This window comes from Magallana gigas, chromosome 5 (genome assembly GCF_963853765.1).
Source record: "Magallana gigas chromosome 5, xbMagGiga1.1, whole genome shotgun sequence".
NCBI lineage: Eukaryota > Metazoa > Mollusca > Bivalvia > Ostreida > Ostreidae > Magallana > Magallana gigas.
This window is the reverse complement of record NC_088857.1, coordinates 40,514,248-40,536,441: the sequence shown is the minus strand read 5'-3', so window position 1 is coordinate 40,536,441 and position 22,194 is coordinate 40,514,248. Positions and strand designations below refer to the sequence as shown.

The 22,194-nt window shown below is 34.7% G+C and overlaps 3 protein-coding genes across 10 annotated transcripts; 1 reads left to right on the top strand and 2 right to left on the bottom strand.

Moving 5' to 3' along the window:
* Positions 1–619: 619 nt before the first annotated feature.
* LOC105322217 (transcriptional regulator protein Pur-beta-B) lies at positions 620–9,377 on the bottom strand. Of its 6 annotated transcripts, none has more exons than XM_011420798.4 (7): positions 9,235–9,377; positions 7,401–7,507; positions 7,175–7,277; positions 6,754–6,884; positions 4,973–5,093; positions 4,295–4,401; positions 620–3,175 (listed from the first exon to the last, which is right to left on the bottom strand). In XM_011420798.4, the coding sequence occupies exons 1-7, from the start codon at positions 9,272–9,274 to the stop codon at positions 3,032–3,034; spliced, it is 753 nt and encodes a 250-aa protein (XP_011419100.1). In that variant the 5' UTR covers positions 9,275–9,377; the 3' UTR covers positions 620–3,031. The 6 variants fall into 6 exon arrangements, with proteins under 6 accessions (XP_011419100.1, XP_011419104.1, XP_011419101.1 ...); XM_011420802.4 differs by having other exon boundaries at positions 6,763–6,884; XM_011420799.4 differs by having other exon boundaries at positions 6,754–6,881.
* Positions 9,378–9,516: 139 nt separating this feature from the next.
* On the top strand, positions 9,517–13,585 carry LOC105322219 (uncharacterized). 3 transcript variants are annotated; one of them, XM_034479622.2, is made up of 5 exons: positions 9,517–9,607; positions 10,056–10,419; positions 11,430–11,800; positions 12,396–12,627; positions 13,288–13,585. In XM_034479622.2, exons 2-5 carry the CDS (start codon positions 10,108–10,110, stop codon positions 13,528–13,530), a joined length of 1,158 nt encoding a protein of 385 aa, XP_034335513.2. In that variant the 5' UTR covers positions 9,517–9,607; positions 10,056–10,107; the 3' UTR covers positions 13,531–13,585. The 3 variants fall into 3 exon arrangements, with proteins under 3 accessions (XP_034335513.2, XP_019920392.3, XP_034335512.2); XM_020064833.3 differs by having other exon boundaries at positions 9,524–9,622; positions 10,027–10,419; XM_034479621.2 differs by having other exon boundaries at positions 9,530–9,622.
* Positions 13,586–13,811: 226 nt separating this feature from the next.
* Positions 13,812–20,079, bottom strand: LOC105322220 (excitatory amino acid transporter 1). The gene is made up of 11 exons (XM_011420806.4): positions 19,829–20,079; positions 19,552–19,626; positions 19,065–19,187; positions 18,403–18,484; positions 17,854–17,896; positions 17,644–17,755; positions 16,299–16,425; positions 15,744–15,977; positions 15,041–15,235; positions 14,606–14,740; positions 13,812–14,179 (listed from the first exon to the last, which is right to left on the bottom strand). The coding sequence occupies exons 1-11, from the start codon at positions 19,971–19,973 to the stop codon at positions 13,957–13,959; spliced, it is 1,494 nt and encodes a 497-aa protein (XP_011419108.3). The 5' UTR covers positions 19,974–20,079; the 3' UTR covers positions 13,812–13,956.
* Positions 20,080–22,194: the final 2,115 nt, after the last annotated feature.

The window sequence follows — 22,194 nt, the reverse complement described above, 5'->3', positions numbered from 1 at the left end:
TCATCAGTCTGTTCCAACGTCATTTGTCTGGGGCTTATTTTCTTTCCACTTGACCCAATCTGGCTAATACTTCAACCACAGAGTATCTTTGGATAAAGAGAGTATAATGAACTTGAACAAAATCTCTGTCAAGGTCATAATCTGTAAAGTTTGTCTATACCTTTTGCTGTTATATACTCCAGTTGGCCCCTGGCCCAGAAGGCTTATACCTCACGTAGAGTACTTGTGGGTAAAGGGTGTGCAGTGTTCTCAAAAACGTTCTTTGGTCAAATGTGAAAGTCACAGCAGATTTCTTTGAAAATCAGCTTTATGCTTTTCAGACATTTACAGAGACAGCAGAGTGTCTGGTTTTAAAAACGAAACTAGTTAAAGACCAAATGGATATCTACACATCTGCGTCAACTTATGTCTGTTTTATGCATCTTTGATCATTGTTGACGGCTACAGTGGTTTACAGATGCACATGCATGTATAGAAGATTTTTGTTCTTGAACTTGCATGCACATCCAAACAACAAGCAGTTTTGAAAAATGAAGCTCGTCAGTGCAGTGCGACATATCTGGCACAACCATTTTCCTTGTATCATTTAGCCTTATGAACAATGAAAACAAAGCGTGTCTAAAACATGCTGAATGTTTAATACTTTTACAACAAGATGATAATGAAGATGGTACAAATTTCATCCATATCTTTGTAGTTGCTTACAATTTGCTTTGATGTCATCCAAAGGTGTCATTCTACCAAATCCAGTGATATACTCAATTTTTTGGAGAACAGAGTTTTTAAACCACTCAAGGTCTTTAAATCAAGACAGCAAAGATGTCACATTGTACTATTTTAATACATAAATATTTCTAATAGATGTACAGATGTTCAAGTAAAAAAATATCAACAGAGTAAACATCAATGGATGACATCTTTCAAATTAATCTGTTGGGGGCATGAGTTAACAGTTATTTCTTTTCATATATAAATCAAGCTTGTGGTTGAAAAAAAAAAACACCCCAATTTTCAATTACCAAGCTGTAGCTTTAAAATTTCATAAAAGTCTTAGGGAAAAAGGCTTTTAATCTAGAGTTTTATATTTCCATTTACCACTGTAGATCTAGTAAAGAGTGAAGTTTGTACTTGTATTTCAGTACAAATAACAATCAAAATGCCACGGCATTTTACCCAGAATAAAATAATCACAAGAATAATAAATAGCACTATAGACAACTCTGTTATTTACAATAGTGTGTGTTGATGTGATAACAGAAGGCTGGAGAAATTATTCTGGGTAAAACTTCATCACAAATCTATCTAAAGACCTGAGAAGAGTCATCTTGCTGTAATACATCATCCACTACAGCATTCCTAAGCTTCCAGATGTTTCTAATCCTCAACGACTTCTATGTCATTACACCATGTGACATGTTTGTCTTCTTTTCAGATTTCTGTCTCACCAAAAACCAAAGTTGACCAATCTTTACTGCCTAAATACTGGATTACATTATTTTCTATACAACTGATTAACATTCATTCCTATATCATTTCTTTAAATATGGATGATGTTGCAAGATTAAAACTTTTATCTGACAGAAATCTGAAAAGACAAGCATGCCTTGTTCCTTTCATATAGCATACTTTACTGCTCTGCTACTAAGCATCTATATATTCCACAACCCCCTTTAAAAACTGAAACAGGTACTGTAAAAAAATGGAATACATCATGCACATGTAGTAATCCAAAAATTCAAAATTGTAACACTGAATGATTTTGTATCAACATTTAACATTTGAAAAGGCCACGAAAAATCACTTTCTCTTTCCACTCTCAGTGTTGTACCTGAGTAGTTCTATTTGCAGTCTCTACTGAAAAATCAATTTACAGCCAGTGTGTTCTTCTGTTTGTTGCATTTCATATAAGTTCATAATATGAAAAAAGATGCCATAGATCATGTAAATGATTGTAGCCATGTGAGAAAGTGTGAAAACAATGTACAGAAAGATGCTATCCCATGTTATTGCCATGTCTATGCAAGTTTAAACTTTACACAGGAAAGTGAATCAATAGACAGGGTTGCATATTTGACCAGTCTGATTGTAAAAAGATTTTTCAAGTATAAGAACACAACACTTGTTGATAACAATTTTTACAACTCCCCTGGATGATATTAAATTGATAAAATCTTAACATTATAATTTAAAAGCTGACCAGTGTGCTGCTCAGCTAATAACAGGAAAAATATGATTTCAACAATCTGACAGAAATAAGATAAATATACATAAACCTTCTCTAACAAGGAGCAAACAATATCAACTAAAACAATACAATCTTTGGTGCACCAATACATAATTCGAATTTCTTCTACATATCAGTATGTTAATTATTTTCAGAGGGTGTGTTTGTATGACCACATTTTTATTAACCATACAACATAACGTGCACAAATTGTGCAGAACAAAGAACATACTTAAACTTTTATCATAAATATCCATACACCACACTACGCAAATCACAACTATAACACTAGTTGTCAAAAAACACCCAACATTGTTCTTTACGATGAGAAAAAAATCTGCTACGCGTACCTTAACGCTCAGCCTCTCAAGGGAGGTAATTGTGACAAAGGAAATGTGCTTTAATGAATATTTTGTCCATTTTCTTTTCCTTTGTCTGTCATTTAGATTAATTTACAACTTGCATGATCAATGGATTGAATTAGTCATATGTCCTTAGGACCAATCATGATGTAAATAATACAAAAATCACATGTTGAAGTAACTTTATATCAATATGTTAGAGTTTGTGAAAGACTAGGTTGGCCTTGCCTTTTATCAATCCTCGTCGATGGATGCTGTATCCAACTTTACCTAGAAGCTGCTTATTTTTCTGATCTGTATCCTCAATCACAATGCACAGTCAGACAAAGTTCTGGTGATAGTTCACCTTACAAATAAATAAACTGGTCACTTTCACGATTTGTAACTTTCATGGTACATTCCTCTGATCTGCTTAAAGCACATTTCCTCTCCCGATCCTAGTGGCCTACTGACTTTCTTCGCCCCCTCCTCCAGCCCCTGCACTGGGTTTACTGGCTGATGAACTGTCACAGAATTCACATAGCATGTCCCGAAACCTGCCCCAGGACCTCTCTGGAATGGTAACTGCAGTCCTGTAATTAGCCCGGACCTGGTAGAAGAAAGGTATCATAAGCTAGTTTAAAATTGGGATGATGTTTTGGGAACTTGAGTATAATAATAAAAACATGCCAAAGCTGTATAAAGACATAAGCAATACTGAACTTTATTTATTTTACAACAATTGATAAGCACGTTCTACAACTTATATTAATATCTCTCGTTGGCACAGATGTGAGCACGAGGGGGTCATTGGTGTGGGAAGAAGCCGGAGTACCCGGAGAGAACCCATATATCCAAGCGGGTGACCGCCATACCCTATCACATACAGTCACTGTCGATCACGGGGATCGAACTCAGGTCACAGCGGTGACAAGCGAGTACATTGTCCACTACGCTACTTGGACATAAGCAATTAACACCAGTCAAATTAATAAACAGTCAGGGGTGTGACTGAAATCCATCATATTGAAAAATAACTGATTATTGTCATTTCTACTAACTTACAAACTTACCAATTTGATAAAAAATGATGAAATACAGTCATATTCATTTTTTATAGGTCACTCTATATCTTAAAACAAACTCCATATAGTTATGACTGTTTTTCATCATTATTCTAAATATGATGGATTTCAGTTATTACTAAAATTCAGTTTTATGAATAGAAATCATAATTTTTAAATAAATTGGTTAGTCTGGGTGCACATAATTGTCTCATTTATTTTACCGCACTTATTTATTTTGGTTTCAATTGTGAGTCAAGGTGTTTCTCTACACATGGGACCATGGCAGGATAGTCTACTACAAGGTAAATGGGCTGGAAGAATGAACTTAGGAATGGAAATATGATGAAAACAAGTCATATTTACAAAAATAAAAAGATGTGTACATTATGTAGTAAGTAGAAATAACAATAATCAGTCATTTTTCAATATGATGGATTTCAGTCACATCCCTGACTGATTAATTTCTACTTATTGTGTTCTTTTTAAAAAAATAAATCAAAAGCTTGTGAAAATCCTCATACAGAAACAAATGTCATTATGTCAGTGTAGCGACTAGTCTAAAAATTATCAAGCGCTATAAAACCACTAACCTGTTGAAAATTTACTTAATTGTTCAAAGTGCCAGTGGTGGCAGTTAACTAATGTAAATAAGAAATACTTACTTCAGAAATTCTGAGGTACACACCACGTCTATTTGATCCAACATCAAAATAAAATACTTTGTTTTCAACTCTTAAGTATTTGCTTTCTGGTAATTCATTCTGTCCCTCTGAAGAAAATTAAAGAGATGTAGTTACAGAAACCTCAATTATATAAAATATTAAACTACCAGGTATTTATATTACCTTTCATAAATACATATTATATCAGTCATAAGGAAGAAGTTTTCCTCCCCATTATTCCACTGGGCTTAGGCCAAAGAAAATTTCACCAGAGCACTCAAGATATTGGCATGAAGAGGATATGTAAGGTGAGGCTCCATATACTAGGTTTTATGTCCTTGAAGGACAGTGGACCTCAAGACATTGACAAATCTTGGTCTTCCATTTTATCAATAATGGTATAAAAATTATTCTATTAGATGTATATTATGTTCAAAAAGAATTTACATTTACTAGGCAATGTATTGGTTAATAAATGTGTCAAAAGATACTAATAATTACAAATGGCTTGGGTCAAAATAATTTCCAATACAATCATTGGTAGACCTGCCTGGCTTGCATTTATAATTTTAGGTTCACTTCATCGTTGAAAGGTTTGACCGTTACATATAGATGTATATCAAGGGCACAACTTACTTCAACAGTACATCTAGTTACATTTGCCTGCATTTGACTCACCATGGTCATCTGTTCCAAACTCATCCAGAAGATCTGTGAGAGCATCTCGAAACTCAATCATTCCCTGAGCAGGAATGGCAATCTGAGAGCGCGGTCCTCCCCTTGGTCTGGTCTGGGCAACCTGCAGCAAGAAAACACACTGCCTTCACCCCATCTTTCATTTCGCTGTACCTTGTTGTGTATATATAATATCTTCCATGTGCAAACTGTACTGACATATCTACTGAAATCTAATTCATGTATATGTATACACTGTATGTATTTTTGTATAGATTATGTCCAGTCTGATTAAAATCAAACCTTCGCAAAAGTCTCTTATTTTGATTGTCCACGCTACCATCAAAATAGACGAGCTAGTGGAAGATTTGATTTTAAATGGCATTTTTTACAATAAATACCAGCATGTACATGTAAACATGGAGCAAAATTTCCTTATGAAATAATAATTATTTTTAAAGCTAACTCTCTATAGAATGAAATTTCTATTATTTCATTCAAAATTGCTTTCAAAAAATCAATTCCAATTGATCATAACTGTAAAGTTCTATTTGAAAGAATTATAAACCAGTAAGGCAAAGAATACAAACACATTTAAAGGAGTACATGTACCAGGTAATTACTTTATCATTTCCTATGGTACCAAACAAACAGGGCAAAATTTTGTCATAACAGTCATTCTTGGAAAATACTGAGACAGAGGTATAGTTCATGTTTCAGAATACACTTTTTGGATTTATATATTGAATTCAAGTTGTACATTTAAAATAAATATCAACACCCATATTGGATTTTTATCCATAGACAAGTACGGTACTTATCAAAACTCCTGTTTTACATCATGAAAATGACCATGAACATATGTGTATGAAAAAGCAGAAACTTTAAGCAATAGATTGGCTGCAGAACTGAAGCTCTATAAAAAGTATGAGACAAGCTTAGGCAACAGACCTCCATTCATGATAAATAAATTCATTTGGTGAACAAAGAAAAAATAAGGGAAATTTATTGACTTATTTCAATTCTTAACACATTCCATGGAAATAGCCGATACCCCTAAATTTGTATTACAGATGTTTCTTCTTACTTGCCTCAAAAATTCTTTTCAACACCCTCATCAGCCTCAAAAGGTGAAGCAGGGTACTTTTGTTTACAGATAAAATGTGGTAATTGTCAAACATTTGAAAAAAATTATCAGGCGTCACATTCTGGGTTTTGTGCAATTTTGAGAATTTCTTGGCCAATTAAAGGGATACTCCAAAAGTAAAATGTCTGAATAAGTTTGAAGAACCAAATATTTTCATGTCATGTATTCAAAATAAAGGAAAAATACTCTAAACTTGCACCAATCTAATTAAAATTAGACTTGTAATTTTAAAAATATATCGGTATATGCACAATAATTCACAAGTACCGAACTGGAGCTCAATGGTCAGTCAAACAAAATGTTCTAGTAGAACAATAATTCTGCAGTTAGCGGTAGATGAGAACTATGCTGGATTTTTTACATTTCTAGTTCAAGCAAAATACTATTAAACTATCTTTCAAATTTTTCAGTTATCCCCCTAAGTCTAAGTAAAACAAAGAAAAAAGAAAAAGAGAGCAAATATCATTAAATACCTTAATTTTGGTTAGATATATTCTGATTCCTCATGTTGTTTATGTTAAGCAATCTTTGCACGCATTATAATAATAAAATATTAGTTTAACATTACGTTCTTTTATTAAAAGAAAAAATTATAAATAAGTGAAGCATGAAAATGAGAAATGAGGGTGATACGTACCGTACTTACCCTCAGAAACCGCCCCCGCTGGTTTTCTTTAAGATCTAGATAGTAACGTCGGTTTTCTTTTACCATCTGCTCACTCTTTAATTTTCCATCCTCGGGCAAGTTATCTGGGTTTGGAGGGCCTGCTCAAAATAGTAAACATAATTACTTAAAATGTTGTAAATAAAACTTAAAACTGTTTTACTCCTGTTGCCACATTTTCAAAGTAATCCATTACTAATGCTATTTTAAATTGTCAAGTATATACGTTGAATGCTCAACAATTTACGTTCATAAAAGAAATTAAATTTTCTTCATTGAAATCTAAATGCGCCCTAGATTAAGTCACATCTATACGGTGATGATTCTTATGTGATCCATTTGTCTTTATTACTTCATACAGCAAATTACAACCCTGCTAATGTTTCTTAGTTACCAAGAGATGCGTAATGTTCACTGAATTCTGTCAAATAGTCTCTGAATTCTGCTGCAGTAGACATCGCAAGGAGAAGGCGGCTCTTCTTTCCTCCAGCCCCAACCTATAAAGGGAATCCATCGTAAAAAAACCCAACATCACAACATTAAACAACAAATTGATTAAAACAACAACATATTCAATGTAATGCTATTCCACTTTTAGAGTTTATTTTTGAAGCACAAACCTCAGCTATTTTAATGAAGCGTCCACGTCTGTTCTGTTTGACATCGAGATAAAATCTCTTGGACTGTATCTGAAGAGTCCTTGTTGCCAGCTCCTGTTCACCAGATCCTATAATGAAAAACAAAGGTAAACATAGCTATCCATGTTACTTATACTAACCCACATTCAGTCAAGCATATTTCATAACAATATGTAGTTTTAATTTTCCTGTTAAGACTAGAGTTGTAATGATAAGGCGATACATCGATAAAATTGATTGTGAAGTCCAATGATACACGTATCATATCAACACATGTGCATCATGATACACAGTATGAGTTAATTTTCAATGACTTTCTAGAATAATTACATGGTATACATAATACGTAGACATTAAAAAATTTCAATTTAGGGGATTAAAATTTGCAAGTTTTGTTTTAATCAATTGAATATTATTTCTTTACAGTTTCTTGATAAATTTTGTAAATAGATGACACATTTTTGCTTTATGTTATCTTATTACTTTTAGAGGTAAGAAACAGATGTATTAGTTTATTTAATACTTGACAACTACATTGTGATACATGATGTATCGCGTTAATACGTATGGTATCATGAGGTAGCTGGCAATACTCATGCCTAGTTTCAACAGCTGTGTTGGTTATATGTGATATTTTTAAGAATCCTCTCTGCACTGAACACTCGCATCAGGATAATTTTGCATTGTAAGACTCGGAGTGGTCTTCCATTTCATGTTAATGGAATGAACTGCAATTTACAGTATCTAACATAATTTGTGATTAATTCATTTCAAGTTTACATGTAAAACAATATATTATACAAGGTGATGGACTCCATTTGCATGCATTTTCCCAAACTAAGTAAACAAAAGAAATCCTTGTTGAATTTTTGGCCCAAAACCTTTATTAAAAATGAACTGTAGTTATAATCCATAATGCAATATAATTTCCTCTTAGCTCCACCCTTTAAACCCCCCCCCCCCCAAAAAAAATCAATGCAAAGAGCATGTTTTATCATACCTTAAAAAATATATATATGCAATGCTTTATAAGTACTAGTTATAGTATGAAGTATGACAAATATAACATAAATGACATATAAACTATTGAATGAATTGCATAAAATTTAAATACCATCTGTGTACATGTGTGCATGAGAGGATAGGAGTATTTTCTGGTTTGCAATTAAAAATTACAATATAACATTAAATTATGCATTGAAAAATGCTATCTTAATTATCATCAACACTATAGAATTAATTTATTAATTTTGCATCTCGTAGCTCTACATTGCGTGGGTGTTTATGCTGACTGACAGCTGATCCTGATGTAGGTTTGAAAATTACCAGCAGACGTTCACTTCCTTCTGTCACTGAGGTCACCATTCGCTGTCACCAACTTGACTATATTGTTTAAAACATTTTGCAATTAAATGAAAAAATCATAGTCAACGTTTATGGTACTATGAAAATGCATAATACGCATCAGAAACCACTTGTTCTCGTTTTATAATGTCATAACAAATTTGAAAGATACGCCATGTTGGATTTTTTCCCGTACAACTGACGAACTTTCTGATTCAGCAAATTATGAACTGAACAATATATATATAATACTGCAAGAAGAGATAATGAAATACGCTAAAAAAAAAGGAAATATACACCAAATATGGCACCTCTTTTCTATTATAGAATGAAAGATGACAGGGAAATGCACTTTTACGTGAAAACGGCCGTGTATGCATTTTCTCAAAGATCATGAGAGAAATATGGTAATAGCAATTAAAACATAACTAACACATGCATCAAAATGAGGAGCAATGGTGGAAATAAATACCCTGACCCTGCTGTTCGTCCCCACTCTCTCTATCCGACATGGTGCAACCCTTCCTGTACAGCCTAAGCCTCCTTCCAGCCCTTATGAATTATTCATGAGGTCAAATACACATAAACGGAAGTTGGTCTTCTGTCAATGTAAAAAAGCGTAGATATTGATGGGAGATAAAGTAAATGTCAAAGTTTTATTTAAGTTATGATTTATGGTAACTCGATTGGATATATATATAGTCAATATATTGTATTCATGAATATGCGAAAAATATTCATTTTACGACATATCAAAAATAAATCTCTTCAGCGCGGGTCATTTCGAATGTCGATGTCTGCTGTTTCCAATCGATTACAAGCTTGTGGTGCTCATTCTTGTGGGGGTACTGTAGTAAAAAGTATATAAAAAGTATATAAACACCACTTCAAAAATTCTTGCAGGTACATACGCTAAACTATGCTTTGAAATGGGTGCTGTAACACGCGCGGATCCAGAATTTTTCCTTTAAGGGTGGGGGTCCGAGGGATAATTTGGTCGTCGGGGTGGGGTGCAGGCCCAAGGCTATATCAATTTGATTTCATAAGTTTAAATTTTCCATGGGCTCCGGACTCCTCTAGATCCCCGTATCTGTACACTGTTGATGACGTGTTGTTTCTACATGCTTATTTTTCATTTGAATATACATGGAATTCTTATCACTGTAATCAGGTGTAATGCTTTTTATTATTGATGAAATTAATAAAGCGAAATAACATTATTCAAAAGTAATGTCATCACTTAAAAAACCTCATATATTTTCAGTGATCGTTTGCAACATTTTGTTTGCCTAGGATTTCCATTTTCGAATACAGCAATCACTGTTTATCACCAGACCTGGCTAGGATGGCAGCTGTTGAAACTTCGAGTCAAAGAATCAAATTTAGCGAAGAATTCCGTCAAGTCGTATACAAGATCAACCCAGACTATTTGTCTTGCACGTATAAGACATTATTCGAAATCAACGCAACAGACAGTTTAAGGAACCAGGAGGCTGATTTTCAGATTTATACTAATGACTCCACAGAGAGGAGAAAACCAGGTTACGACGTGAGCGAAATGAAATACCCCTCAACGAGCATGTCCAATATCGCAGGAACTTATTCAGATTCTGCGTTAAAAGTTCTACAGAGTAATTACATCTCCAACGACCGACGGGTTAGTGTCATGTAGTAAATATCATTGTCCATTTTGATATCAAGATATAATGAGTGCGTTTATAGAAATACAATGCCATATTGTACATCATAATATCAGACATTAATAACGACCATTGATTTTCATATGAATACTCACTGTACAGAAAAGATCCAATTTGGATTTTTTTTTTAAAAGGGATGGAAGTATCATATTTAAAAGAAACCTTAGCACCGTTATGTCTTTCAAACGATGTGTCTGTCGTCAGAAATGAAATGTAAACCTTAATGGCATGCTCCCACCCTTCCTCAATAATGATCATTTTTTGTTCGTTTGTTTTTCTATAATAAACAGATATAGCGTAGCCAGTGAAAGACAACGAGATAGCCGTGCCTACAAAACATATTAACATTGTCAAGAACACACGTATTTAGATTAGGGCGCGGGGAACGGGGTATTTGTATTTTAATATTTATATATATGATCATATAATACATTTATATATTTTTTCTTAGTAGATGATCTATAACCAGTTTTTTCGATTAGATGATCAATTAAATCTGCACATAGTTTTTATTAATTTTTAATGATTATTTGCACCATAGAAATTTATAAAGTACTACATTGAAAAAAAGTAAAATTGTAAACAAATCTTTTTGATTTAATGCTGGACAGAGGAATTACGTTAATACACAAGAACATTATAGAAGACATGGCTAATGCTAGTACATGTACATGTGCATGATACCGAAACCCCATTGATGTAAAACTTTTCACACATTACAACATATTTGAACCCTCTATTTGTAAAGGTACAGTAAAACACTTTTACAGACTCATAATTTTCCTAAATTTTGGTAAATTTTCTTTCAGCGGTCTTCAAGAATTGAGTACAAAGAAATACATACATAATCGATATACTTAAAGATTGCATTTAGTTATTGAACACCTAATGTGATTTTTTTTTATTCTATAATTTATTGTTACGTGTGGTATAATTATTCGGATTTTTTTCTATTCTTATATGACAGGGGCTGAATGGATGGGAGGTTTGTATCAGAGCACACTCCGCACAGTCTTTCAGCTTCAGGAAACACAGACTGGACAGTATGCGGGACCTTCAGCGGGGTAGGAGTCTCTCGGCCAGTATCAACCCGACCAGGCGAGAAAAAGTGAAGGTGTCCAAGATCTCCGTCAGCTCCCCGGGACCCTTGGGGAGCCAGTTCTGTCGCCAGGACTCGGTAGACAGTCTGTGTAGACGGGACGACGCCCACTCCTCCTCATCTAGCTCCATCAGTGGACACAACTACTGTACCCCGGGGTACTTCACCACCAATCCGAGGCCTATTGCGTACAAGTTCAAGCACTTCGAGTACACCAGCAATTACATTGAACAATACAGGTATAGTACTTTAGACTTTCATTGTTTAATGGAAGTGCCGAGTTCGTTCTTATCATCGTTTGTTATAAAAGGGAGGGGGGGGGGGGGGCAAACCTAGCCAACATCTTGACAAACAGCCAGAAAGAAAAAATAAATCCACAAGAAATAAAAACACAAATTTCTTTTACCCCAAAAAATGAAGGAGAAGAGAGACATTACCTTATATTTCAAAATTATTTGATCTTTTTATCAACTTGATATTTTTTTTTACACTGTCCTAAATTGAAAGTGAAGAAGCATGTTCGTTTAAAAATTTGACTGCCCCTTTTTTGTTACATGTCGTTTACTTTTTCTCCTTCTTTGCTGGTAAATAAAGGTTGACAATGGTGGAACTTTACATATTTTTCACTCTGATGAATTTTACGAGTATTACTTGTGCAAATGGGCGTGTAATATAAAAAGAGACAGGGTTCCCCTGACATAGATTACAAATTATATGTACACGCTTCTTAAATGATAGGATACTCTAACGCGTCTTCTCTTAACAACAAGTACAGTATACTAGTTTTTTTTTCTTTACAAGACTTTATTTTGTTGTCCATATTTTTGAAATTAGAAATGAATACACGTATCGTAATCTGAACCCACCCTCCAAGCCGTCCTCACCCAGCTCGTGTAACTGTGAGGTACGGGGGCACGCCAATCCGGGGAGACAGCCGGCCTACAGATGGCTGGACGTCCCCCAGGACAAGGAGTGCTCCCACCCCCAGCAGGAGGGGCACGCTGTCACCATGTCTAGTTCCAATGGACTGACAATCAACAGTATCAAGACCCCAACACAGATCGAGGTACATTTCTATCATTACGGCTTCATTTTATGCATTAATTTTTTTTTTACGAAGATCAATGATGACTATACTACAGTCTTTAAAAACCGCAGCAACTGACGTTAAAATTATTTTTTATAGTTAGATAATCTCCTGTACTATAATTACAACAACCTTAGCTTCTGCTGTTAATATACTAGAGGAAATTATCTTACTATAAAAAGAAATATTTTTAACCTCAGATGCCTGTAATTAAAACTTGTCATCGAAATAAATTGCATTTATTGTATTATCTCCACAGCTGCCTTATTTTGTCTTTTATAACTTATGCTGTGTTTCCCTCGTGCATTATTATGAAGCAGCACATTAATTACTTAAAAAGGAGAAACTTCAAAGCAGTGTGTATTAAATTAAACAGGACACCGTCACCTACATTGTACTTCTCCATCTTCACACTGTATTAATAACTACGCGTAAGGAACCTAGCATTTAGAATTGACATCATGACTATTTGGCGTTCCGTTAACATGCATCTGTACTACATAGTTATATGTATATACAATTTTTTATGAATATAAATAAATAGGTAATACATAAAATGAAGGAATTGTAGATTGGTACATAAAATTCTATATTTCTGACAGCCTAGATTTACTAATTCCTGAATTATTCCTTTACCAGCAGGCACAGGACCGATCCCGGAAGTCACCCCGATACTTGTTGGCCCACAACGGCGTGGTCAAGATGGGCTATTACAACAACCCCCTGGTCATTGACACGACCAAACAGGACAACAAGACGTCTCCCAGTCTGAGCCGGAACAGGCCCACCATTTCACCCACAGGCCGGGTCGTTCTCCACCCCACCTCGTCTAGTATTACGCCCATTAGAGGATCGGTGTACTATGGCAAACCAAACAAATGACAATGATGCAGGCTTGCAACAATCAGTGTTGGAAAAAATGTATGAAGAGACATAATTCTTTGCCAAAAATAAAGACACGCATTTATGTATCATAATTGTGTAAAAATAAATTATGGAATGCATAAAATCGTTTTTAAAAAAGTAGAATTGAATAACATATAGTGCATTTATGCTAAAAAATGGAAGAATCGAATTATGAAGTCATAGAAACGAGTTTCTACGTATAATATCACGATACACATCTCGGAAAAAAAAATACAGGATGTAAATATGAAAGGATATATTGTGCTTTGCGATTTTATTTAAAAATGACTATGATATGCGACATTCATACATCTTTTATATACACTTAAACTACAGTGGGATTACACGTGTACAGAATTCTGTCATGCACTGGTCCAGCTATGGCAGATTCACAGGAAGTCACTATAGATGTGATTGCTCAGGTTCAGACTTTTCCTCACTATTAATCCCGACTACAGTACAAGGCACTTCCACCTCTTGTTCAAAGCTGGGGATGTCCTTGACCTCCTCGCCGTCAGCCGTCTCCAGCTCCTCTAAAGAGGGTAGTGTGGCCTTGCACTTTTCATACGTGACCACGACGCCCAATGTTTGTATGTAGTAATTGACCACGGATCGGAATCTATCTCTGTGAAATATACAACGACCAGGTCGTAAGAGTAATGAAGGTTATAAATACAGAGCCATTTTGATAAGACGGTGAACTTTGAATGGTTTGTGCCAAACATCAATCTATTTCATTGGCTATTTCAATTTGATTTGATTTATGAAATATAGATAGAAACATCAGATCATATTCTAAAACAAATTTTCACGAGGACTGTGTTAAACAGGCCTTGGTTGTAACGATGTTGTTGAAATCATAATTTAAACACGTGAGCTAGAGCCGAATCTTTATAATATTTCGCTACAAGCAATAATTTGTAATATCCGGTATTGACATTCGAGGTGGACTGTATACACAAGTATATACCAGTACATTTCTACGTGAGAATTTGTTCAGGTTTGAAAATAACACAAATCTTAATAAACATTTTGACTCGAAGATATTTACAAGAACCATTCCAGAGCGAAGAGTAGAGAGGCGGCCTCCGCTGGGATGTTGAGAGCGGTCAGCAGAATGACGACAGTAATCAGGCTAGCTCCAGTGACCGAGGGCACGGCTAGCGTGGAGAATGACGTCAGGATGCTGGCAAAGAGCAGGGACATTGTCTATATCATCCAAGTCTATTATTTAGTTCTCATGCAACAAGCAACAAGAAGAGGCTGACATATTCACTTTTTGTAATTTTTTTCTTCTTTTTTTTCCTTATTTATATCTAAAGAAAAATGAATGTAAAAACCAATTTGCAGTATGAGGATGGCCTCTTTACTTTGATACTAGGTGCCTGGTTCAAGTACTAATACCAAGTCATACTAGGGTTATCGTTAGCGGAGGAACACGATTTGCTCTAGGGGTAAGAAAATCACATGTGTAGTATATACTTACCAGACGATGACAACCTTGGCAAAATCGATTTCTACGTTGACGAGTTGTGCAACAAACAGACAGGATACGGTGATGTACATGGAGCTACCGCAGCGACCCAGGGCGGCCGACAGGGGCACCACAAACCGCGTCACTCTCCGGTCCAGGCCGTTCTTCCCCTCCAGACACTCAAAGGACTCAGGGATGGCGATGGCGCTAGGTTTAAAGAATCATGTGTATGGTTTGAGGTTTTTATTATTAGTTTCGGCATGCGCTCATAATGTAAATTTTGTTTATTGGGTAAATATAAAATACTAAACAATCGTTGTCATGTTGTGGGGTACTGTGGAATCATTTTCGAGAGGGGATGTCAATGTTCGTAGGTTGCCAAAATTTCCTGGTTCCTGTGGACATATTTTCTTTGGTAGAATTTTTGAAAAATATTAAACAACTGCTTTGTATTTATACGTTCGTTGGGATGTAAAGTCATGGGCAAGGGTTACCCACGAAAGCCACGAACATTGCCCCCCCCCCCAAGAACAATGATGGTTCAACAGTATTTGTAACCCATCAAGCGAATTCACTATGTTCCTAGTTGATTGAAATTTGAGAGAAACTATGTACAAGCACGGACAGACACATGCAAAATGCTATTATTTGACCTTTTATTCTAATCTATGCTTTGAATCAATAAACATTCATGTGCTTTATATATTAAACGTACGTGCTGGATGTCGCGAAAACTATCATGGTGGGTTGGAGGATAGAAAACCAAAATTTAAATGGGTTTTTGCGACTGATGAGAAAGTAGGTGATTGGTTGGATCAGGAACCCACACACCAGTAGCCCCGTCATCACAGTCCCGAAGTACACGCCTAGCTTCCGCATGTCATCTTCCAGGTTCTGAGATCCGGCGATGGTCTTGGCAATCAAACTCAGCGAACCGACGGGCGTTGACCTGTACATGTACACACAGGGATAACAAAATTTCATCCCATATTCTAGTAACAAAATAATAAGAAGATGTTATTGTAAGGTATCTAATAGATAATATATTTTATTGAAATTCTTGTCCTTTCTGATATATACTCGGAAAGCTCTTTTAAGAAGCTGGAAGAAATCACTGATGAAATCCTCAAATTGTTGATATATGATATTTTTGGCCAAAAATTATTTAAAAGTACTAGGAGAAAAATCCAAATATTAGATTATAAGCTTGAATATTTTCCTATATCTTTAAAGATAGTATCATCTGTATGGTGTGTATATATATACCGACCAGATCAACCAACGGAGGATTCTGAGAATAATCTCGGTAGCAGAGCTGAAGAAGTGTTTGAATGGCTGACCAACTTCTTTCATGAAGCTGGTGGCGAGGCCAAAGACAGCACTCACGATCACAAGACCTGGAAATTAGGAGGCTATACCCGTGTACATGTATATTATAAAGGTAAATATCGTATCATGAAAAGTTTAATGAAAACTAATATAATTTTTAAGGGTCCTTGACACAATTTGGGATCAAATTTCATTTTTCTTTTTGTTTAAAATTGTTCACTTGTGCTTCTTTAATGATTTATAAGAATTTCGTGTTAGAGCTCAAGTTACAAGCAAGATACAGACGTAGTAAATCATTGTTATGTAAACAAAGCTCGAGTCTTATATTTGTTTACAAATAATGGAAAGTACAGAAATTACCATTTCTGTGACAAAATGACTCGCGCCAAACAAGATAAGCTGATTCAATGTGTTCATAAAGTATATTATCAACAAAAAAAGCAACATTAGATTGAAACTCATACCATTTCCACACGTATGGAAACAATAACAAGACTCGTGCTTTGTTTACAGAACAAAGAATTTCGAACTCTGTATCTTGCTTGTAACTCAATATTTGACTTTCAAATTTTGATGAATCCTTAAATCATTTTTGAAAGCTAACTAGTCAAGAGTCTCTTTAAGAAAAATTGATCGAGGCTAGCATGCTGAAGTTCATCGAAATTCACTGACATAGACAACATACTGAAATTATCATAAAAGGTTAAAATCATAATTTAATATAGGCCCTTGAGTGAGGAGATTAACGTTTAACCCCCCCCCCCCCCCCCAACACACACAAACATAATCGTGGTTCCTTCAACGACCACATTTTGTACCTAATAAATGAATGGTCAGATATTCTTAATCATGATATCATTTTGAAGGTGTTATCAAATAAAAATACTCCACCTAAGAAATTTTCAAAATTTTGATAAAATTATGGTCCAACTAACTACACCTTGAATTTTGCATTGAGTGTATGGGCAACGTCTGTTTGATTGAGATATTGTATAAAGGTAACTTAAGATTTGTAAAACTCTCTTGGTTCATACATGCATAAACTTTCTCTTTATTAAAATATGAAATAAAATGAATCGTTTAACGCAGATACTTTGATGAAATTAAGATCTTCTTTTTTTTTTAAACAAATTTAAGATGCAAAATGACCGGCTCCTTATATTTGTCTGTCATGTGAATTTGGTTCATTTCACAGTTATCTAGCAATTCATATTTAACTAGTTTAAAATGATTCAAAATTGTTCAATATCCCTTCATTATACATTGAATACCATAAAAGGTCTCACCAAGTATGTTGGAGCTAGGAGCGGATCCTACTGATTTAGATTTGACAGTAGTCTCTGTAATATTGCCAGAAATATTTTTTGCAATTTTCTCGTAATCGTACTTGGTTTGTGCCTAGAAAAGACGAAGAAACTACTTGTATAAGCTAGTTTGTCACAAGAACAACAGTCAATATAATAGAGGTGACAGATCTGTTTTATTAATCAACTTACTTGCTCAAAAGTTGCTGACACTAAATTCTCAGGTACCAGGTTTCTGTAGGTGCAAAAATATATCAAAATTAGAGAGTAAAAATATTTTTTAACGAATGTTGATACATTTCTATCGATAATTTCGACTTGTAAATGTCTTTATTGATGAAATAAGATGTACATTTACTTTGAGCAAGCTCACAAGTGATACACCCCCCCCCCCCCAATTTTTAGCTTGTAAAGATTTATTGGGTGAGCCTGTCCACCAAATAAATAAATGTGATGAACGTTCGGAACTGTGCTTAAAACGAATTAGAAAATGGTCAAATCAGCATGAAAAAGCTTGAGTTTTACTGGTATATTGAACCAATTGAATGTAAACAAAAACAGGGCACGAGCCCTGTTTACATGACAAAGAATTGTGAGCTCTGTATCTACGTCTGACTCTCAAATTTTGGTTGATCGTTGTAAATGCATTTCGAAAGCACTGTAAACAATAAAAATATAAAATTTGACCAAAATCGTTTTTGAACTGGAAAATAAACAAAGATACGCCTGTGTGATGCATACCTCAACAGGTCTGCAAAAATATCCTGCGTCTCCAAGTTAGTCGTTAGATTGAACTGACTCTTTGAATTTGCCACGCCTTGACCTGAAAAAGAAAAACAATGGTACTTGAAAATACTGATTTATTTAATGAATAAGGAATCTTTCTTTTGAGTATTATGGGGTGATTATTTCGGTCGGGCGTGTTCGGGCTTTATGATAGATTTGATCACGCCCGACCCGAATTATCACCTCATAATATTCAAGGAATGATTCCTCATTACTAATATTTATATAATTTTCAGCATTTATACGATTAAATATTTTCAGATCTTATATGAATAAGCAAATTCCGCTTGCGCCCAGATTATACGGCATTTGAATTTATTGGACTGTAATTGATACGCAGTGTTATAGAAGTTCGGTTTATTCGCTCAAGCCAAATAATTTGGAACATATAAATAGAATACACAAAAATACGGTATGCATACATGTACATTGTCATGCAGAAAAAAAGATATGAGTAAAAAAGAACATATATTTGAATCAACACTTGAGTAAAACTATTATATAAAGGACCAAAATATAGGTAAACAACTAAGGATCAGAACAGACGATGCACCGAAGCACATGCAAAGACACTGAAAAATGTATCAGCTATGGTGGAATCGAGTTGCAGTGTATACCTGGTTTAATGGCCACCACAAGAATGCTCCCAATGATGGTGGGCATCGTGTTGGTGATCATGATGTATAAGAAGCACACGGCGCTCACTTTTCCATTTGATTTGGGGTCCATGGAAGCTGTTCCTGTAATATTCTGACACGTGTGACTGATGTGCATTTAAATTAATGGCCTGTACCATTATTTTATAAATTTTTTTATTTGTTTTTTAATTGTGTTGCGGAGTAATATTTCTTTTACATGCATTAGTTGGTCATTGCTCCAATTTCTTTTACTCGGATTGAAATCGGATTTTTTTTTTCAGCTGTTAAGTTTATGATGATTGCTGGAAAAGTATATATATATGAATGCTTTAATCTATCTACGTATTTAAAAAAAAAACCAACTTTATCTTCAACGGATAGCGCAAACCAGCAGCTATACAATGTATAGCTTTCTAATAAGCTTAGGAAGGGCTGAGGAAACTTACCTAAAAGATCACCCACTTACCCGTTATTACTGAGGAAACAATAAGAGGTACTATCATCGACTTCAGCATTCTGAGGTACAACTCTCCTGCCATTCCTATTGGCAAAAATAAGTTATATATTCGCTTACTTACGTAAAGTTTTTTTAAAACAGAAGTGTACGCTGTGTAAATCAAAAGTTTGCATATCGATTTCTTATACAGTGCATGCACACCATGAATGAATGTTTACACATACAGAAGTTATAACCGGGAAATTATATGCAAATAAAAAACAAAGCCTTAAAAATATATACTTACCTATCCACATCAAAGCACTTGCTGACGGATTGTACTCCCTTGCTACAAACCCGACCACAAATCCAAAAGCAACCCCCACCATAGTCAAAATAACCAGTAGATTGGTCCTGACTACATCCAAACACTTCATTTTCGCCCCTGACATGTTTACTGAACATGAAGCGGCCGACACACTTATATTCGAAATGAGGTCGCCGTAGTGAATCCTTGAATACCGAGTTTGAAATAGTTTCGTCCAAATCTGTTTTCATTATGAATCACAAAAATGTTATTGGTGGATCCAGGTTTTCGAGGGATGGGGGGTATGTTATTAAGAAACTTCATTAATTTTTTTTTTTTTTTTTTTTTGTCAATTTAAATTCACTTTCTTTCAGGAAGTTAATTGATTCACTTGAATGCTTTAGAACTCGTTTTTGCTAATACATGTACATAAATATGTAGACTGGTCCTCTGTCTCTATTATACGAAGCACTGGCGTCGGAAGCAAATTGAAAGTGGGGGGGGGGGGGGGCTAGACTAATCCTCAGAAATATTGAGAAAAGAACCTAATTCCCAAAATCATGAAAATCCTAATCCGTGGGGTGGGGGGGGGGGGGTGGGGGGGTATACCTATAACACCAATAAAAAAAATCTTACCTAACAAAATATTTCTTTTCCAAAATCATCATATTCCTATTCCGTGTTGGGGGGGGGGGGGCAGTATACCTATGACTCCATCTTCTCTATCTTTCAAGGTAAATTAAGAACAATTATATTTCCGGCGAAAAAAAAAAGTTGGGGGAGGGGGGGGGGCTGAACCCTCTCTTCTGCTATGTGCCTAATGGTTACGTTTAACTTTGCAAAAAAAGTGGGGGTATTGCCAATCTATGGAATGAGTAATTAACACTATTCAACTTTGACCAAATCTTAAGTATATAAGTGGCCATGTCGAGCTCAAATACAATTATGTCACAAAACAAACATGTCTAAATGCACACGAAATCATTGTTTTTTTTATGCTGGCATTAGTGTTATTTATTTAATCATAGATTTTTGTTCATTACTCACTCACAGTTGCATTTTCTTAGTGAGCAATTTTAAATACCAAACAAAACAAGAGGAAGGGGGTGGGGGCATTACCATCATGCATGCATATTAATCATACGTTTGTTTATATATATGGATATTCGTTTCTCTAAGTGTTTCAATTCATTCTTGTTATTTTTGTTACATGTAAGGACCCTGATTTTGAAATTATTTAATTTCAATTAAGTCTCTCTCTCTCTCTCTCTCTCTCTCTCTCTCTCTCTCTCTCTCTCTCTCTCTCTCTCTCTCTCTCTCTCTCTCTCTCTCTCTCTCTCTCTCTCTCGTTCGTCATATTGGTGCATTAACGGTATTATTTATTTTATTATTTTCATCTATATAGAACAGTTTGGAAAAAACCATTCCAATGACGCAGGGGGGAACTCTGACGAACTCTCTTGAAATATATTCGTAAAGAAAGCAATAACTTTCGGGCTGATTTTAACCAGCTCTAGCTCTGACAACACAAGGATAAACAAGGGGCAGGGTTTTAAGCACATATCCGTGCTAGTAATTTAATACCGCTGCTGGCATTGAACAAAACCTCCCCCATCAAATCATTAACACACACACACACACATATATATATATATATACATATATATATATATATATATATATATATATATATATATATATATATATATATATATATATATATATATATATATATATATATATATATATATATATACACACACTTTTATTTACACTTTCTGAGTTTTTTTTATTCCCAACTGATTTTTTTCAGACAGAAAAAAAACATGTTGTGTAAATACAGGTTCCTACAAATTCATATTAAATTTCATTCAATGATAAATTCATTCCTGGAACTTTTAAAAAGCTAGACAAGATTTTATTACACCCTATTTTAATAGCCTGTTTTCTATAGAAAGGACATAAACACGACAAGAACTTAAATTTTTCAAATTTACTTTTCTAGAATAGTTAGGATGGGGTTTTCAATACTTCACAAAAACATTGGATTGAAACTTTAGTTATAGTTTGAACAGTTTATTTTATCTCTTTGAAGTGTATTTTCAATCCACCTCCTACCTGTCCTATTATAACATGGTTAACTGGGCCTGAATGCAAACAATCATATCTTATGCATGTGTCTTTACTCCTGTTCTGTCAATTTATTCAAGTGTTGATAAGTATTTTTGTGAATGAAGAATGTGCATATTTTTTCACTTTTTCGTAACAAATGTTTGGATGGAATATTTTTTGTCAAAGTCAAAAAAGTATTTTCACTATCTAACTTTGTAAACAAACTTGTTGTCATTCCTCTTCTACCATAATGT

What these genes read in the sequence shown, in the direction of transcription:
- LOC105322219 (XM_034479622.2), top strand. Translation starts at nt 10,108, where the DNA reads ATGGCAGCTGTTGAAACTTCGAGTCAAAGAATCAAATTTAGCGAAGAA. An exon ending in ACATCTCCAACGACCGACGG is followed by an intron (nt 10,420 to 11,429) that starts GTTAGTGTCATG and finishes CTTATATGACAG; the next exon opens with GGGCTGAATGGATGGGAGGT. An exon ending in AATTACATTGAACAATACAG is followed by an intron (nt 11,801 to 12,395) that starts GTATAGTACTTT and finishes TTTTGAAATTAG; the next exon opens with AAATGAATACACGTATCGTA.
- LOC105322220 (XM_011420806.4), bottom strand. Translation starts at nt 19,973, where the DNA reads ATGTCAGGGGCGAAAATGAAGTGTTTGGATGTAGTCAGGACCAATCTA. An exon ending in AAGTGCTTTGATGTGGATAG is followed by an intron (nt 19,627 to 19,828) that starts GTAAGTATATAT and finishes TTTTGCCAATAG; the next exon opens with GAATGGCAGGAGAGTTGTAC. An exon ending in ATTTTTGCAGACCTGTTGAG is followed by an intron (nt 17,897 to 18,402) that starts GTATGCATCACA and finishes TTGCACCTACAG; the next exon opens with AAACCTGGTACCTGAGAATT.
- LOC105322217 (XM_011420798.4), bottom strand. Translation starts at nt 9,274, where the DNA reads ATGTCGGATAGAGAGAGTGGGGACGAACAGCAGGGTCAGG. An exon ending in GCTTCATTAAAATAGCTGAG is followed by an intron (nt 7,278 to 7,400) that starts GTTTGTGCTTCA and finishes TTCCCTTTATAG; the next exon opens with GTTGGGGCTGGAGGAAAGAA. An exon ending in TGAACATTACGCATCTCTTG is followed by an intron (nt 6,885 to 7,174) that starts GTAACTAAGAAA and finishes TACTATTTTGAG; the next exon opens with CAGGCCCTCCAAACCCAGAT.